At 45.2% G+C, this 19,780-nt stretch overlaps 1 protein-coding gene and 1 long non-coding RNA gene across 2 annotated transcripts; both read right to left on the bottom strand.

Annotated features, from left to right (window-relative positions):
• Window positions 1-283: 283 nt before the first annotated feature.
• LOC113015314 (butyrophilin-like protein 2) lies at window positions 284-9,889 on the bottom strand. The gene is made up of 6 exons (XM_026157297.1): window positions 9,871-9,889; window positions 9,370-9,780; window positions 8,362-8,643; window positions 1,559-1,900; window positions 621-902; window positions 284-294 (listed from the first exon to the last, which is right to left on the bottom strand). The coding sequence occupies exons 1-6, from the start codon at window positions 9,887-9,889 to the stop codon at window positions 284-286; spliced, it is 1,347 nt and encodes a 448-aa protein (XP_026013082.1).
• Window positions 9,890-9,938: 49 nt separating this feature from the next.
• On the bottom strand, window positions 9,939-10,906 carry LOC113019631 (uncharacterized). The gene is made up of 3 exons (XR_003272067.1): window positions 10,844-10,906; window positions 10,466-10,570; window positions 9,939-10,094 (listed from the first exon to the last, which is right to left on the bottom strand). It is a non-coding gene; the product is annotated as an uncharacterized LOC113019631 (long non-coding RNA).
• Window positions 10,907-19,780: the final 8,874 nt, after the last annotated feature.

The raw sequence follows: 19,780 nt of genomic DNA on the forward strand, positions 1-19,780 counted from the left end.
ATTTAGTTTTATTTTGGTAACTGCTGTATTTTGTGTGTTGTGTTCTTTTCACATCCCTCTACCTCCATATGTCTGTAGTGTTCAATCTGTCTCCATCTGTTCAATGTTGTGTCGTGCTAGCTGTGTGTTCCCAGGCCTTGTATTCCCAGTGCTTCCAGGCCTAACCAGAGCTCTCTTGTTCTGTATTCCCTAACCCACTCTCTGGTTTTGGACTTTATATATTCTTCAGATTTCCCTGCACCTGTTCGAGTTTGATTCCTGCCTTCAGCATTCTGGATTGGGGTCATCCTTGAACTGGTACACATAACATAGGATCTTCAGATCACAGAGTGGAAAAAACAAAAAAAACCAAAAAGACACCCCTTCCACAGGGAGGTATTTTGGTATTTAAAAAAAACAAACAATTATGTCCAAACATCCACTGTCAGATGTTCCACTGGGTTCTTTTTAAATTATAGAGATTTTTAAATATTGTTGCTTGTGTCCATTTGGGAACATCTTTTTTCAGTTTTAAGATTTGATAATGATCTTTTTAGTGCAATCAATTAACTATAGCATTTTTAAAAAATCTAATTTTGTTTTTATTTATATTTCTAAAGATTAAAAGAAATACAATTTACCTGAAACATGTATGTGTGTCTCTCTGCTCTGTTTCATATCCCTTTGCTGAACTCTGCACGTGAAGCTGTTTTTGTGTTTCTTCTCCACAGTCACTCTGCTGCTGACAGTGTAGAGGTCATCAGGACCTCTGAGGGTCTCTGTAGGTCCAGCAGAGAGGAGGTTTCCCTCACCGTCCAACCACAGCAGCTCAGGCTCTGGATACCAGCCTGCAGACTTACACTGTAACACCACCCTGCTGGTGTTTATGTTGATTCCTGATATTGTTGGTAATGAAAGAGAGCCTGAGGATGCCAAAGAGAAGAATGTGTTCTTACAGAGCACGGTGTTTCTGGTCAATTATATCAGCAATAAAAATGTTTTAATCAGTTTGGATAAAGGTTCCCTCCAAGCGTACTGTGCAGAGTTATATGTTCTAACAATAATTTACTTCCGCAAATTGTTTATTTCGAGCTGGAAAAAAAAAGGTTTCTTGAACTGTTACTAGAAAATGTCACAGTTCAAGAAACTGCCATGGTGCTATTGCCAATTTCACACAAAGTCATAGTGTACACAGCTCTATTAGGATGAAGATGAAAAACTAAGATAAATTATTTTGAAAATTATTCAAAACCTGTGTGGGATTAACTTTCTTATTTCCTGCCATATACCGGTAATGCAAAAATCAAATGATACATGCATTGTTGTAGTTGGTAAAGGACAAAGACACTGGTGTGTGTTAAAATAATGAAAAAACCCAGCAAAGACTGGACTGGATAAAGTTGATTACTTAAAACAACTTTATATTAACTGCAACCATTTCATGTAACTACACAGACAAATGCTCCTCACAGCATATAAAGAGACATATTCATAAGGATCACTTTACTGTGTGTTAAAGTTTTTCTTTTAATTTGTCATCAATTTGTATCTCACAGTGTAATGAAAAATGTCCACTTACCAACAAGAAGTTCAATGATAGATTCTTTGTGCTCCGAGGGAAAAAAGCATCTATATCTGCCATTATCAGAGTGTTTGACTCTAGAGAGTTTCAGTGAAAGGTCTCCCTGCTTCAGTTTCTCAGTGGACAGTGATGTCCTTCCTTTGTAAGATGGGTTTTGATTAACCAGATGGTCTTGACCCTCAAACCACACATGGACAAATCTGGGATCCAAGTCAGGTCTCCCCCACTCCAGAATCTCAGAAACAGCGTCTGATGGAGGTTCTAGGTGGCATGGTAAGATGACATCCTCACCAACTAATGTGATTATTGTTTGAGATGGTGTTACTGTCTCAGACTGACCTGAAAAGCACAGGACAAAGTTTATATCTTACAGTCACATTAATGTTTGTGGATTCTTTGCAGCTGACTCTTGATTGTTTAATTTTATTTCTATTGTGCTGATGTATATGTGCAAAATCGTGAAATATCTTCAAACCTCGTTTAACTTTATATTGAGTTTAAAGTATTCAAATTAGTTGATGAGGTTTGTGTAGAAGTTACCTGTCTTAATATCTATCAGAAGGAGCAGGATCAAAGCATGGTGAAAAAACAAAGAACATAACTGAGGTTTCAAGATGAGCTGGCCATACTGGGGAAACATCCTGGTGCTCTGGAAATAGAAAGAAAAGAAGCAGTAAGAAGAACATACTTCAAACCTGATTACACAGAGTGAGTTGACCTTAAATATTAAATTACTGTGATATCAAGTTTGTATATTCAGTAGTAAGCATTTTGTCAAAGATCAGTTAAAAATTCAGTGAATTATCATAATTTAAATTGTGCATACACTTCCTAGATCCACAGACCATATTATATCAGTAGAGACAGCTCCCCTAAAATACAATCAGCAGTCAAATTAGTCAAATGTATTTGTGCTATTCTGGTTACTACTGTAAGTGCGTAAATATAAATAAGTACCGCATTGAAATGAGTAGTAAAACAATAAAAAGTAAAATAAGGTCTGTGAGATTACTTGTTTAAAAAAATGCGAATTTGGTAATTACTTCTCTTAAGTCAGCAACAATTTACAACATAAAACAGATCATTCCACATAACTTAGTGATCTAGCTAATATATTATCATGGTATTGTAGCTATCTAAGGCACATAGATGCACAGGTTTTTCTTGTCTTACGGCTCCACTTTTAATTGCTTTTTTTGGGGTCACAGCTCTAGGCCTTTTATTCTGTTGTTAGTGCCAAATGCAATTTAAAATCAGCAGGGAAACACTAATTATCTTAATTGAACATTTCCCAACAGTGTTATTTCCTATTTGAGGTTTGTGGGAAAATATGTTGCAACCACAGATCTTCCCCTTGGTGCAATCTTTTGTCCCCTTTTCATTTGATCTTTTGTTCTTGCTGTGTGTGAGTGTGGTGTCTTGTGACAATTATACACTTGATCACAAAGTCCAGCACTGGTGATACATTAACAGCAAAAAGTAAAGGCAGATTAAGACAAGCAAGTAAAAAGAGATCCGAACTGCTGCCCAATTAAGAAAAAAACTGGTTGAGAGTGTTGTTTTTACAATGGCTAACAGAAGAAACACAATTTAATGAAAGCTTAGTGAACAAATACTCGAACAACAGTATAAATCAAGAGAACTAGTTTTAAATTTACGTTTATCAAATTAGAACTACAACAAAAGAAGTACAGTTAAGATTAAAATAGAATCATATTTATGTAACTTTATACACTTACCAGTTGTTTCTCTGAGTGAGTTTGCACCTACGTTTAAAATGCTACGCAGGATCTTCGGCTGTGCTGAGCTTGAAAAGTGGAAGTGTGTGCTTTGACCGTCTGCGTGATCTTTGGTACAAGGAACTGCTCCAACTATCATAAAATCACAGCCTTTGATATACAATAGTATTTTACAGCTCTCTGATTACAGATGATACAGTCAGGGTTATTGCTGCACGTTGCTAGGTCAACCAGTCAGACAATGGGTGGGGGTGATGATGTTGCGTCTGACACTGAAGCCCTGAGGCATGTGTAAATGGTGCATGTCCAAATGTAGCCTGTGTCGAGGTCTGTATCATTCTTTAGAATATCAAGTAACCAAAGATAAACAAGACCCGTTATCTGACTCAAGCAGTTCAGAAGATGTAACCAATATATTAGTTTAACAAAGAATAACTGCCCATGTCATGATGTTGTGTGCTGTTTGTGCTCCTCACACCTGAGGGTGGCGTTATTCGTTCTCTTTGTTTGTACCTACGTAAGTTCCAGGTGGAGCCGTACCATTGGCTGAGGATGTAATGAGGCTTTGAACTGGCTGAAGGAGGTTTGGGCCTTGCTGCTGCAGTTTAGGCTTGTATGTAAAGCTCAGGAGGTGTGTGCTAGCCTCTCAGTGGACCAAAGCTTGGATTATGACGTGGTTAGGGCTACAGTATTGCTTGCTTTTGAATTGGTGCCTGAAGCGTACCGACAGAAATTCTGACATTGTGGGAAAAGGAACAACCAGATATATAAGAAGTTTGCACGTAAAAAAGGTTGCTTTTTGATAAATGGTGTCAGGCTAGCAAGTCAAAGATTTTGGACAGCTGAGGTATCTAGTGCTTTTGGGGGGTTTTAAGAAATGCTTGCTAGAGCATGTGGTATTTTATTTAAATGAACAAAAAGTTAAGTCTCTTGCAAACGCTGCTGTCTTGGCAGATGAGTTTGGCCTCCTCTTCACAGGAGTGTGTTTTTTTTAAATCTCCGATGCATCAGGACCCTATGGTTTCCCCTGGTGTGGGGAGGACACGGTCAGTTCTCAAGAACATACATGCTCCAATCCAGAAATTTGTATTAGATATTGGACACAGATGGTGAACTGCTGTCAGACCCTGAATAAATTGTGAAACGTGTCTGTGATTACTTGGGTCCAAAACTCGATGTTCCAGAAGAATATGTAGCCGCCTCTAATCTCTCAGTGGCACCATTAAGACGGGAGGACAGCAGGGCCTCTTCCCCGTAAGAAAGCTCTCCTCCACCACTAGCAGGAGAATGAATAGTGAATTTTTAAGGCTACTGCTTGTACAGATATCATGGCTGGCTCACACAAGCTTACTCTGCCACTGCCACAGGCCATGTGAGTTTACAGCCCCTCCCACCAGAGTTTACTCCCCAGTTGACTGTCGTGAAACAGGCGTAAATCAGTGACATTGTAAAACTTGCAAATATTATAGGGCACATTCTAACAAAACAACCAATAGATGTAACTGAATATCACATAATATCAAAAGACTAACTTAACACTGGGTTAAAACGACACAGATTTTTACTTTGCTCCGTTTTTGCATGAAATGGATCTGAGAAGATGTTGAGGGTGATAGTATTTTGAGATGCTGTCACCCAATAATAACCAATAATATCACCCAATAATAACATAAGTCTTGAATCAGTCTCAGAGAGGATGGCTAGTTGGGGATATGTGTGTGTGTTTGTATGTGTGTGTATGTATATATTTATATTACACAGGACTGCATATTACACACTGATCGATGATCATTTGTCCTATTATTATCAATCACACTGACTGAACAATGTTTATCACAGTTGGATCTTGGAGACGATGTAAATATTTGACAGAACATGAGGTGGAAATTACTTTATAAATTTAAACTGGAGTTTAAATTGAAGAAAAGACGAAAAATCGGGTAAAAATTCGTACTTGTAAGTTGAAACTTACACGCAGCCGTGAAACGTGAGTTTTACACATAGTTTTTTTGCTCTGTATATGTAAGCAGACCTTACCAAAAAAAAATATCTAACTTGTGTAAATATGTTTTACAAACACAAATCTTTTTTACACACACACAAATTAAAATTTATAGATGCAAAAACATTATATTTTCATATATTTTCATTTGAAGGTTACAAAACTCACAACTACACATTCTGATTTACAAGTACAAAATATTTATGACCACAATTTGAGCCCATACACATGGGAACCTCAAAGAGGCTGCCAGGAAAGCTGTAACAGTGAAATACCTGCAGAGAGTCAGGTAAGACCTGAAGAGTCAGCTGAATATGAAGAACAAGATCCAGGCAATCAACACCTACACACTGTATCTCACCTGTGATCAGGTACTCTGGTGGGATAATAAGCTGGCCAAAGGCAGAGATAAAAGCCACTGACATCAAGACAAGGAAGCTCTTTACCATCCATGGGGTTAGAGTTACACTTTACAGTTTAGAATAAAACCATACATATTTAATCCCTGTAATATTCTGGATATTTATAATCTGTATATTGTTATATATTAGAGCTATTTCTTATATTTGTAACTTTGTTATATATTGTATTATTTAATTTCAGTCTGTTACTGTTCTTATTATCTTGGAGAAGGAGGATGCACATAGTTTAATTAAGGATTAATAAACTATTCTTATTCTAATTCCTATTCACCCCAAATCCATCACCCTGAGTCTGTACGCTAAACCAAAGAAAGGTGACTGTGCATTAATGAGTGGCAGAACCATCATCCAGGATGAGACAACAAACATCCATAAGTACATCAGGAATATGGCCACAACAGATGATGTGCTTAGTGAATACCTCAGCTAGCAGACACCTGAGAAAGAAGGGGAGAAGGGTATGAGATGAGCCATCATGGAAGGACAGGCTGGCGGTATGTACCATCAGCACATACAAGAAGTACTTTTCAAACCTCTCTACATGAGGTTTGAGAATTTTTCTAAATGTTTAAAGTTTCCTGATTTTGCTCTAAATTAAGTGTCTTCTTAATCTCATCTTTCTGTTTCTGTAACTCTGCCAGTTGTTTCTCCACTTCCGGTTTTCTTTGGGTCATTTTATCATGTATGTGCTGCGTTCTAAGCAGACGGTTTTCAATGTTTGCTTGCAGCTTTGAATTTGCTGCTTTTTTCTCTAGTAATTTGTTTTTGCTTTCTGTTATTATTTCTTTCAGATCCATGTATCCCTTTGCTCTGTCACTTTCTGTGTTCTTATCCACTGACTGAAGCTTGTTTTCAATATCCTTCACCTCACCATCCACCACATCCCTTTGTTGTTTGAGTTCATTTTTTAATTTCTTCAGTTCGTTTTCCTGTTCAATCAGTATATTAACCAGCTCCTCCAGGTCTTTCAGCTCTTCCTCTTTCTGCTGTAGTTCTTCAGACTTCTTGTTTTCTGCCAACAGCTGCTCTTTCTCTTTCTCCTCAGCTTCATCCTTAGTTTGTACTTATGCAGAGAAAAAGAGGCAGAGTTAGTTATGTAAAAGTTGTCTGATGAACAATGGTACACACACCTTGATTAAGTTGTTAATCAAGGTGATTTTAGTTGTTAGAAACTTGAGTTAGTACAGATTTGGTGACACCTAGCAGATAGACCAATATGATTACCTTTGATTTTGTTTTGTCTCCATATCCACAGAACAACGATTGTTGTACAAGTACAAATGAGAAAAACTGCCAAAATAATACTGACACGGAGGGCAGAAGAAGGTGGAACTGCAACACAATTACCTAAAATTAAAAAGACAAGATAATTAAATTCATAATAACTTCCAATAATGCTCAGACATGCATTCAAATTGTAAATAAAACAGATAATCATTTTATGAGACACTTAGAGACTATACTTTAAAAGAAATACCACAAAGAGAACCTGTTGAAACATGAAGGACCTTCCCTGACAAAGACGGCAGCTGATGTTACTCCAAAACCAGTATGTATCATTATGTACCGACTGGCTGGCTTTCACAGATGTCCAAGCTACCACATACATCACTTTACATTACTTTGGACTGTGTGCTGAAAACAGCAGTAAAGTTTCCCACGTCTCTTCAATATATGTTTAATGAGCTCAGATGTTATTTTGATGCAGAAATGAACTGTGTTGACTGAAAATGGTTTTCAGAGTTGTTTCAGACCACAAAAATGATTTTCTCTTCAAAATCTAGACAATTTTTAAGGCACTGCTACCAGATGGTCTAGAAATCACAGCCAGTCAATGTTTCACAGACTGGAAAACTCGTCCCTCTTCAGTTCAGAAATACTCAGCCTCACTGGGTGGTTTTCTTTAATGCCAAACATCAATTATGAAGTAACTTCATCAACTGTCAGATATTGGATTGGTTTGTGTTACATCCACTGACCTTTTGGCCTCTTCCTGCAAGACAGTTGCTCTCTCCCTCGCTCTCTGTTCCAGGTTTCTACACCTGATTGACACAGCTGAGCATCATCAAGATCACTTGTGGAGCAGCATAATCCCCCCAGCAGCAAGTGTGTTACTCTCTTTGTCTTTTGGCTACTGAGTCCTGGAAAACATTAGTGCTGTTCTTGCTTTCTTTGATTTGTGCTTTGGAAGCCAATTTTACGATTTAGTCATGCTATTTAGAAGTTAGTGGACGTTTGGTAGGGGTTCTCTGCCATTTCTTTTTTATGTGAACCTTGGAGTTTTTGTTTGTTGTTTTGGCCTTGGAGACCCTGGAGATTATTTTGCTTCCTTTTCCACTCCTACATAATTTAATCATGTAAAACTGTAAGAATTTTTAAAAACCGCTAAATACATTTTGACACACACTTTATTGTTTGTAGTCTGAGCTTATAAACAGCTTGTGCTATTGCCCTTGTATTACACCTCTCATGCCCCATACAGACAAAGTCAGTTTGTAACAGTTTGAATTTATCATCATATCAATTATCCAGTATTGTTCTTTCAGTTTAGGAAAATAGAAATGTTTCTTATATCAAATTTTAAATGAATTTAGATTTGCATTTAATTTCTTTGCAAATTTCAGAAGAAAACATTACCTGAAACATGCATCTGTGTCTCTCTGCTCTGGTTGATATCCCTTTGTTGGACTATACAGTTCACAGTATTTCTGTGTCTCTTCTCCACAGTCACTCTGCTGCTGACAGTATAGAGGTCATCAGGACCTCTGAGGGTCTCTGTAGGTCCAGCAGAGTGGAGGTTTCCATCACTGTCCATCCACAGCAGCTCAGGCTCCGGATACCAGCCTGCAGACTTACACTGTAAAGCGACTGCACTCCTGTTTATGTTGACTTCTGCTACTGTAGGTAAGGAAAGTGAACCTGAGGATGGCAAAGATAAGAAGTGTTAATGCATTCACAGAACAGTGTATTTGATTAATGATATCAGCAGTAAAACACGTCTTAATCAGTGTGGAAAAAACTTTGACTGCTTTTTTCAAAGCTGACCAATACTTCACTTCCTCTAATTGTAACATACTTGGTAACTCAACCACAACGTGAGAACAGCCATGTGATGTTCCAATAATTTACTCCTGCCAATAGTTTACCTCCAGCAGGCTTTTTTTACTTCAGCTGTTACTGGAGACGAAAACAAAACATGTTCCAGTGTAGTTGATAAAGGGTAGCGATACTGGGGTGTGATAAAAGAAAAATGAGCAAGGAGTTGGGCCACCAAGCACCATCTGAACTCCACTGACGTAAACTAGAGGAATAATCACCTTCAGTTATTACACCAAATAACACATACTGTCATTTGGTGTTTTGATGATGGTTGTGGAGATCCCTGTCTAACTCAATGGTAAAAAATCTTCCATAGGTGTTCATTTTTGTCTCAGGATAGAAATGTGTAATCACTTAATAAAGGTAATCCCATATAAAACAGCTTCATATGAACAGTGACCCTTCCCTGTAAATGCACAATTGGATTCAAACCCTTGCATCCAGACAGTCCCAACAGCATAATAAAGGCATTGGATGTCCTAACTACAGGGACAATTATTTGTCATTCATCTGTATCTCGCAGTGTAATGAAAAATGTCCACTTACCAACAAGAAGTTCAATGGTAGATTCTTTGGACTCTGAGGGAAAAAAGCATCTGTATCTGCCATTATCAGAGTGTTTGACTCTAGAGAGTTTCAGTGAAAGGTCTCCCTGCTTCAGTTTCTCAGTGGACAGTGATGTCCTTCCTTTGTAAGATGGGTTTTGATTAACCAGATGGTCTTGACCCTCAAACCACACATGGACAAATCTGGGATCCAGGTCAGGTCTCCCCCACTCCAGAATCTTAGACACAGCATCTGTCGCAGGGTCCAAGTAGCATGGTAAGATGACATCCTCACCAACTACTGTGATTATTTTTTGAGAAGATGTTACTGTCTCAGACTGACCTGAAAGGACAGGACAACGTTTTCGTAACTTACAGTCATGTTTATCTAATGTTCTTAGATTATCTGCAGCTTAAGCTTGACTGCTCAGTTTCATTTATATTTTTGTACACCTAACAAATTATAAAATATACACCATCCATCCATTCGCTTCCGCTTAACCACCACCACTAACCACCATGCCACCGTGCTGCCCTAAAATATACACAGACCTCCAAAAATGACATATTTTGTGTAAAGTATTTACTTTAGCTGATAACGTTTGTGTAGATGTTACCTGTCCTTATATCTGTCAGAAGGAGTAGGATCACAGTGTGGTGAAAAAACAAAGTGCATGGTTGACGATTCAAAGTGAGTTGACCACACTGGGAATTCATCCTGGAGTTCTGGATAAAGAATACAAAGCCCCAAAATTTGAATTACTAAAAAGTATATCATGACTTTAAGACAGCAAAAAGCATAAACAAGTAAAAATATCAGCTGAGATCACCAATAACAGGTGAACAGAAAAATACTGATCATCTTGTAAAATTTAGCCAATGGCATGAAACAAAATACCAATTTTAATACTGATGTAGACTGTGCACTAAAAAGATGATTTTATTACAAAGCTAATTATTTTGTTTTCCCTTTTTTTTCTGCCACAGACCTTCCTTTGGCAATCTGTGTTTTTGATCAGCAAAACAAATATACTTTAAACCAGATTATACTGGGTAAGTTAATGATAAAAAAAAACAAAAAACAAAAAAAAACTTACCAATACTGCCATTTTGAAAAAGACTGCCATTTTGTGTTAGTTATACGCTTGATCACAAAGTCCAGCACAGCCTGGTAATACATTAACACCAAAAATAAAGGTGGACTAAGACAAGGAAGAAGAAAAGTGTTTAGATTCTTGACATTAAACTACTTCCTGTTTAAGAAAAGAAAGCTTTACTGGTTGGCCGTTATTTTTATGATGGCTAACAGAAGAAAAACTTAAAATATAGTATTTTATATATAATGAAAACTTAGCTAACAAATAAAGTTAACACAGTTTATAAAACAAGAAAATGTGTTTGCATTTTATCTACACAATAAAGAACCACCATTAGAAATAAAATAAAACTGTATTTAAGTAACATCACACACTTACCGGTTGTTTCTCTGAGTGAGTTTGCACCTGCGTTCAACACGCTACACAGAATCTTCGGCTGTGCTGAACGTGAATAAGGCAAGTGTGTACTTTGACCGCCTGCGTGATCTTTGGTACGAGGAACTGCTCCAACTATCATAAAATCACAGGCTATGATGTATAATTGTATTTGACAGCGGTTGTTCAGCAACACATTTACACTGATTCAACATGAGAAAGATAATGAAACACCTGATGATACTTCACTAACACTAAAGTTTTGTTACAAATACAGATTTTCCACTGATGTTAAAAAACATAATGTAACATTCACAAGAACCAGACGGTTGGGTCTCAGGTTGTCCGTTTATTTGGCACAAAAGCAAGCGGGTTGGGGAGAGCGCCCTCGTACAGCTCCTCTCTCTAGCCTGGCACACACACACACATAAAACAACCAGGTCCCCCCCTCCCCTTCCTGTACCACAACCAAACATGAATCTTAAAGGAACACAACAGTGTGCACAGATCACCAACATGTCACTGTACAATAACACTTAACCATCGTTACACTGCCCCCCCAGCAATAAGTTCCTCGTCCCCGAGGGAACGACACAGTCTCTGAGGCGGGGTGGTAGCCTACGTTCCCTCCTTGACCTCCTGAGCCCCTGAGGTGGACGCGGAGCTTCGGGGCTTTGGGGTGGAGAGTCCGAGGGAGGGGAACGCAGCCCCGGTCGGGGGTCCCTCTGAGCAGGGACACGGACACTCTGTACACGTCCCTCTGGAAAGGAGGGGAGGGACTGCCCTCTGTAGGGGGCCATCCGGTCTCTGTGCAGCGCTACTATCCTCCCCCTAGGAGGCAACTGCACCCTGTAAACAACCTCCCCTACTCGCTCTAGGACGCTGCAAGGCCCCACCCAGCTGCTATCCAGTTTAGGACACCGTCCCTTCTTCCTCTTTGGGCTGTAGACCCACACCAGCTCCCCGGCATGGAAGTGCCTCCCCTTAGTGGTGATGTCGTAATTCCTCTTTTGGCGCAGGCCTGCCTTCGCCAGCTGCTCTCGGGCATAGGAATGTGCAGAATCCAGCCGGTCCTGCAGCTTCCTTGCGTAGTCCCGGCCCGGTGGTGCCTCTGGCGCGTCCGGGGGCTTCCCAAAAGCCAACTCTGCAGGAGTTCTCAGCTCTCTCCCTAACATGAGCAGGGCAGGCGTACATTGGGTGGAGTCCTGTACTGCCGACCTGTAGGCCATGAGGGTAAGGGGAAGATGGTAATCCCAGTCCCGTTGGTGTTCTGAGGTAAGGATGGCTAGCTGCTGGGCCAGCGTCCTGTTAAACCTTTCCACCAGCCCATCGCTTTGGGGGTGAAGTGGGGTGGTGCGGGTTTTCTTAGTCCCAAGGCGTTCACACATGGCAGCAAATACCTTGGACTCAAAGTTACGCCCCTGGTCACTGTGGAGGGTCTCTGCTGTTCCAAAGCGGCTGAACATCCCCTCCACTAATACATCAGCGACTGTCTCAGCCTCCTGATCTGGGATGGCGTATGCTTCCGGCCACTTGGTAAAATAGTCCATGGCCACAAGAACATAGCGGTTTCCTCTGTCTGTGCGAGGAAATGGGCCCATGACGTCCACAGCTACTCGCTCCATTGGGGCTCCTGCTGGTTGCTGCTGAAGCTGAGCCCGGGACTGGTCCTGTGGCCCTTTGTGTGAGGAACATGCATCACAGCTGCGGCAAAAGTCCTCCACGTCCCTCCGCTGTTGACCCCAGTAATAGCCCTGGCGGAGGCGGCGGAGAGTCTTGGAGACCCCAAAGTGGCCGGAGCCAGTGCTCCCATGGCAGGCTTCCAGCACAGCTGACCTCAGCGACCTTGGCACCACAACCTGCCACCTCTCCTCCCCCGTGGCAGGATCCTTCCAGGCACGCTCCAACACCCCCTCCTTCAGCCTGAGAGCTGCAAACTTGGCCCATAGCCCCCTGGTACAGATGGAAAACCCAGTGACCTCATCCCAAAGGGGTTGCTCCCCCTTCTCCAGCCACTGCAGGACCGGCAGCAGGTCCGTGTCTTGTTCCTGCCGTGCCCTCCACTCCGCTGCATCCACCATCAGAAGAGCCCTGCAGGCGAGCTGTGCTGCTCCGTCTATTGTCGTGAGTTCCCGCTCTATTTCCTCTCGCTTCTCACAGTAACGGCAGCCAGCTGCAGCACATGGGCGACGAGAGAGGGCGTCTGCGTTAGAATGGTGCGTCCCTGCTCTGTGCTCCACAGTGAAATTGAAGGCTTGGAGCTCCTCCAGCCAGCGAGCCACCTGTCCCTCTGGCTCCCTGAAAGACATCAGCCACTGAAGGGCAGCATGATCAGTTCTGATAACAAATGCTGTGCCGCACAGGTAGTACTTAAAGTGTCTCACCCCCGCCACCACAGCCAACAGCTCTCGTCGTGTGACACAGTAGCGCCGCTCACTCCTGTTCAGGACCCGGCTGAAGTACGCCACCACCTTCTCCCCTTCCGGCCCAACCTGCGACAACACCGCTCCCAGCCCCACATTACTTGCGTCAGTGTCCAGGACAAAAGGCAGGGCGGGGTCAGGGGGGGCAAGGACTGGAGACTCTGTCAGCGATCTGCGGAGGGTGTCGAACGCCTGCTGACAGTCCCGGGTCCAGATGAAGTCACGGTCCTTCTGCAGCAGGTGGAAGAGTGGTGCGGCTATGGAGGAAAAGCCCTTCACAAACCTCCTGTAATAAGACGCCAGTCCTAGGAAGCTTTTGAGCTGTTTCTGGTCTGCTGGTGTGGGCCACTCGGTAATGGTGTGAATTTTTTCCTCCAACGTGCTGATGCCCTCACGACCCAGCTTGTGGCCCAGAAACTCCACCTCCCTCCTCATGAAGTGGCACTTGTCGGGGTGCAGCTTCAGGCCTGCAGCTGCCACCCTCTCCAACACTTGTCTCAGGGCATCCAGGGCAGCATCAAAGGAGCTCCCGTGCACTAGAAGGTCATCCAGGTAAACCAGACACCGTTGCCGTGGGACGCCAGCCAGCACACTGTCCATAAGCCTCTCGAAGGTCGCAGGAGCATTGCAAAGACCAAAGCTCAGGACTTTGAACTGCCATAGTCCCCTGTTAGTGCAGAAGGCTGTCTTCGGTCTGGATTCCGGGGACAGTGGCACCTGCCAGTAGCCACTCCGCAGGTCCAGGGTGGAGAACCAGGAGGACCCGGCTACTAAGTCGAGAGACTCATCAATCCTGGGAAGGGGGTAAGAGTCCTTCTTCGTCACTTTGTTGAGTGGTCTGTAGTCCACACAGAAACGCATCCTAGGACTTTTTTTCTTAGGCACCATCACCACCGCGGAGGCCCACGGGCTATCAGATGGCTCTATGATGCCCGCCTTCATCATTTCACACAACTCTCTGTCCGCAGCCTCCTGATGAGCCAGGGGCAGGCGGCGTGGGCGCACTTTAATAGGCTGGGCATCCCCGGTCTCAATGACGTGCTCTACCAAGTGTGTCAAGCCAACATCACTTTCTTTCAGGGCAAAAATGTCACTAAACTCTTTTAGTACCTGCCATAGACTCTCTTGCTGCTGTGGAGTCAGCCCCTCACAGTTCTTTGACCAGATACTCCTCACTGCTAAGAGCCTCTCCTCCTCCTCCTCCGCTCGCTGTTCTGCTGGCGGGTCTGCAGCGGTCTCTGCGGTGGAGGTGGACGCCGCGGCAGATGCTGTGCAGACCGGGGGAGGAATAAGCGGCACCTTCTTCCCATCAGGGGTTACGAGGAAGCCTTTGCCTAAGTCCAGTACACCGCCAATGGCTCGTAAAAAATCCAGCCCAAGGATGCAGGCGTCCTGCACGTCAGCCACCCAGGCAGCATAAGACACACCGAGGTCCCCCACCTTGAACTGGAACACTCCCCTCCCTCTCATTGGGGCCAGATCACCGGTCACAGTCTTAAGTTGCACATTAGTCGGTTGCACAGCAGCTCCGGTTGGGACAATATCGGGTCGGACCAGCGTTGCATTGGACCCCGTGTCCAGCAGGGCCGTACAGGACACCCCCGCGATCGTCACTGGAACATGGCAAAAGCCGCCAACCTGGGTCCAGCCCACAGCGATGGCTGCACCGGGTGGAGGTGGCGGTGGTGTGGGGATGTCGTTCTCCCAGGCCCATGTACTCCCGCCTACACGGGCCTGTGGGCGTTTCCCTGAACCGCTGCAAGCTTGGGGCACTGCCTGATGAGGTGTCCGGGTTGTCCACATCCCCAGCAGCTCTGTGGTCGGCGGTGTGGGCCAGCCCGAGGGGAAGGCGACTGCAGCGAAGCCGCCTGCACCAAACTGCACAAGCCCGCTGGCGTCTCCATCTGTTCCACAGGTGCTGACACAGCCCTCACCACGTGTGCGTCATCAGCGCCCCCAGAGGATCCTGCAAGCATCTCCCTCTCCAACGCTAGCTCCAGGGCTGCACTGAGTGTGGCTGGCCGAGCAAGCTGAGTTTGCATACGGAGCTCTTTAGGGCTCAGGGCCTGCAGGAACTGGTCCCGAGCTAACTCCGCTTGCACTGATGGTGGCATGCTGTCATACGCCCTCCGGCAAAGGCACTCGATTTCATGGGCCAAAATGCGGAGGGGCTCGCCTGGCAATCTGCGTCTGTTGTGGAACTCCGACCTCAGCAGCACTGGTTGGTTATACTGCCCGAAGCGCCTCTGAAGTGCTCCGACCAGAGCATTATAATCTCCCCTCTGCTCCTCGGTCAGCAGCAGCAGGCATGCAGCTGCATCCTCACACAGACACAAAGCCAGTTGGAGAGCTTTATGTTCCTCAGACCAGCCAGCTGCGACAGCTAACAGCTCGAACTGTGCGATAAACACTTCCCATGGCGTCTTGCCGCTGAACTTAGGCGTTTTTATATGCGCTGCAGCTTGCTGGGCGCCGCCATGTTTGTTTACATCACGTGACGGCGCGCCAAGCGAGGTCGACTCCTTCCCGCCGGAATCGCGGCCGCTGTGCGAACAGTTCCCGAGCCTAGTCAAACCTGGAGAAAATCCAGCCTCGGCAGACAGCCGCAGCGCCGTTTCCCTCACTCCATGGGCGGGCGAGCGCGGACGAACCTCCCTCTCCTCCGTCTCCTTCTTAATCCTGCCCGGCAACATCCTCGTCTCGTAACGGCAAGCGTCGCCAGCAACAGGGTGTCGGGCGTTCTGGGGTTCTTTTTTCTTTCTTCACTTCTGACACCAATGTAGCATTCACAAGAACCAGACGGTTGGGTCTCAGGTTGTCCGTTTATTTGGCACAAAAGCAAGCGGGTTGCTAACTCCGGGGAGAGCGCCCTCGTACAGCTCCTCTCTCCAGCCTGGCACACACACACACATAAAAAAACCAGGTCCCCCCCTCCCCTTCCTGTACCACAACCAAACATGAATCTTAAAGGAACACAACAGTGTGCACAGATCACCAACATGTCACTGTACAATAACACTTAACCATCGTTACAATAATAATGTAATAAAAACAATGTTGTTTTTTTTATTAAAGGCACAATAAAAATGTATGTGTGGCCATTTCATTTCAATGTCAAGCTCATGATGATGAATGTGCTTGTGTGTTACATGTTCACTGCATTCTTTTTTTGTGTGTTTTTGCTGTTGTTTCTATGTGTCATGGAAAATATTATTCAGTCATTACTGGTGTATGATCTGGTGTATGGTTTTGTCTGCTGTTAAACCCATGCAGTTCATCCACAATGACACAAAGTCACCATGCTGGAGGAATAATCAAAGACTCTTAGGTGCAGTGGCTGGATAGTGAAGCTGTAGGCCTGGTTTATCTGTTCTTTCATTTCTTTCATGGGCCAGTATGGATCAATTCCTCTAGCTCCCTGGACCCTTTTCACTCCTGGCTGCTACCTGTTGCTTGGATCAGGCAGTTTTGCCCCCGTTCCCCTGCCTTCTATACTTGTGCTGGCAAGTAGTGAATCTCCAGAACCTGTGGCCTCTGGTGCGTGCTCCTCTCATTACTGTTGTTTTGGACCTGGCTCCAATCAGGATGGGTCTGGTGAAGGCTGTTAGGGTGAGATTTTAGAATTGTCATTTGTACTTAGAAACATATAATCATATATGCTTAGAGGTATATAATCATTTGTAAATTGATAGAATGTCTCATCCTAGGAGGTCTGCTAAAACCCTGTGTACCATGAAAAGGGGAGTACGTTCACTCCCTTTCCAGAGTGTTTTGGCATACCTCACATACCTCCTAGGGTCATGAGAGAGGTTATATCTTCTTTTTCTGATATATGGTATGGCAAATACATCTGTATCTGTTTAAGTATAAGAGCCTTTTGTTTTAGGTGAAGTGCTGGACTCGCGGTCACATTCACACACACACACACACCTCTGACTCGCTCACCAATTGCTGTACGCATTTGGGCCTTTGGTCACCTGACTTCCCAGCTGTTACAGGTAGGAATCACATACATGTCGCTGCTGCCTCTGCCTGAATTGGCTACACTTTTGTTGATTGGTGTTACTAATGTTTTTGTAGAGATCACCTGCGCATTATTTCCCTGAAGCCTTCCATGTTGTGTGACGGCTGTGTGCGGACAGGGATAGGACCCAAGATGCAGACTCCAGAGACAAACTTAAACCAAAACAGCTTTAATGCTGAACGCAAACATAACATAACTGGGAAAAACTCAAAATAAACTAACACCGGTGGACTGGCAAAACACACAGCAGAGAAGAGGGGGGGGGAAAAAAAAAAAAAAAAAAAAAAAAAAAAAAAAAAAAAAAAGGTAGATCACGACATGGACACAGAAACACAGGGCTTAAATACACAGAGGGAGCAATCAGGGAATGAGTAACAGGAGGGAAACACAGCTGGGGCAAATCAGGCCTAACGAGACCAGGGGAAGCAAAACCAGACACATTAACATCAGACATGGACTTCCAAAGTAAAACAGGAAACATAACAGACTCACAGGCAAGCACTATAACAAAGGGAACAGAGACGTGGGACCAGGGCAGACACAGACACTGACTGGACGTGGAAATACAGCAGACAGGGGAGATAGCAACAAAGGAACACAGACAGAAAACCAAAACACTAAAACTCTAACCAAACCCCACCCAGAGGACCTTAACTTAAGAAAAACCCGTAAAGCAAAGCTAGAATATAAAGAAATAACAAAATCAAATAACCAAAACACAAAACACTGGGTCACCGACCCAGGAACCCTAACAGTACCCCCCCTCAAGGGCTGGCTTCCAGACAGCCCAAACCAGAACACCAAAAAACAACCAACAACCCAACCAAGGTGGGCGGTGGGGGAAACAGGACTGAGGGCACGAAACAAATGAAACACATCGAACCAGAAACCAAAACAAAGGAAACAAAGTCCAAAACAACAGCACAAAGGCCCAGGAATAGTCCAAAAACAAACAAACAAAAGAGCCCATGAAAGACGCAGAGGCCCAGGCAACAGTCTCGAAAAAGTTCAGGGGGCCGGCCCGGAGGCTGACGGCACAACAGTCCAAACCCGGGCAGGTCAGGGGGGGCGGCCCGGAGGCTGATGGTCCAAGAGCCCAGAAAACAGGTCAGGAGGCCAGCCAGGCGGGAGGCACCGACGGCGACCGAGCAGATCAGGAGGCACTGGCGGCGACGTAGTTCAGGGGGCCGTCCATGATGGCGGTGTAGGTCAAGGAGCCGGCAATGACGGCAACGACGTCCAGTCATCGGCCGGACAAGACGTGCAGGACGAGCAGGCCGGACAGGACGTGCAGGCCGAGACGGCATGGGGACCCCAGGCACAGACGAAGCTAAACACTCGGAGGCCAGACCAGGCGGAGCCGCGGAGATCAAGGCCGGACCAGGCGGAGCCGCGGAGATCAAGGCCGGACCAGGTGGAGCTGCAGAGGCCGGACCAGGCGGAGCCGCGGAGATCAAGGCCGGACCAGGCGGAGCCGCGGAGATCAAGGCCGGACCAGGCGGAGCTGCAGAGGCTGGGGCCGGACCAGACGAAGCGGAAGCAGACACTGCGGGCGGTGTAGATGTAGAGGTTGCAGGTGGAGCCGGTGGTGGTTGAATGGCCGCACCCGAACTGTCAGCAGACACTGGAATGTGCTGGCTGGGTCCTCCCGGACCCCCAGCCGACGAAGCAGGAGGCTGCACGGGCCCCTCGGACCCTCCAGCGGAGTCAGGAAGCTGAACGGGCCCCTCGGACCCTCCAGCGGAGTCAGGAAGCTGAACGGGCCCCTCGGACCCTCCAGCGGAGACAGGAGGCAGAACGGGCCCCTCGGACCCTCCAGCAGAACCAGTTTGCAGAACAGATGAAGTGGGTGTGATGTCAGAATGTCCAGAGTCAGAATGCTCAACAGTTCTGTTGTGGCGGCGGCCAGAACGCCGTTTCCTTCGGGATGAGGAAACAGGAACCGGTGGAGAAAAAGAGACGACCTCCTCATCCTCTGACCACATAGCTGCCAGGAAAAAGGCAGGTGAACGAGAACCCAGCTGGTGTGGGGAGGGAGAGGAAGTCCGTGGCAATGTTGAGACAGAAGGAGAGTGTGTGTTGTCCTGGGGTAACGATGGGGAAGATGTAGAGAGTGAGAGAGCAAGCTCACCAGCCTTGACTTGCTCTCTCCAGGCAGTAATGGTGTTGTCCAATTTAGTGTCCTTAGCAAACTGAGACAGCTGAGGGTTATGGCGAATGATGGCATCCACTGCATTCAGCCCGACTGCCATAGTTTGTAGATCCCGTGACTGGGCAATGCGGTCGAGCAGACTCACCATCCACCTCATCTCGCCGTTGAACTCCGAGGAAAAGGAGTCTGCAGGGTCCATGTTCTGGTCGCGATCTTCTGTTGTGTGACGGCTGTGTGCGGACAGGGATAGGACCCAAGATGCAGACTCCAGAGACCAACTTAAACCAAAACAGCTTTAATGCTGAACGCAAACATAACATAACTGGGAAAACCTCAAAACA

This window comes from Astatotilapia calliptera, chromosome 3, assembly GCF_900246225.1.
Source record: "Astatotilapia calliptera chromosome 3, fAstCal1.2, whole genome shotgun sequence".
Classification (NCBI taxonomy): Eukaryota; Metazoa; Chordata; class Actinopteri; order Cichliformes; family Cichlidae; genus Astatotilapia; species Astatotilapia calliptera.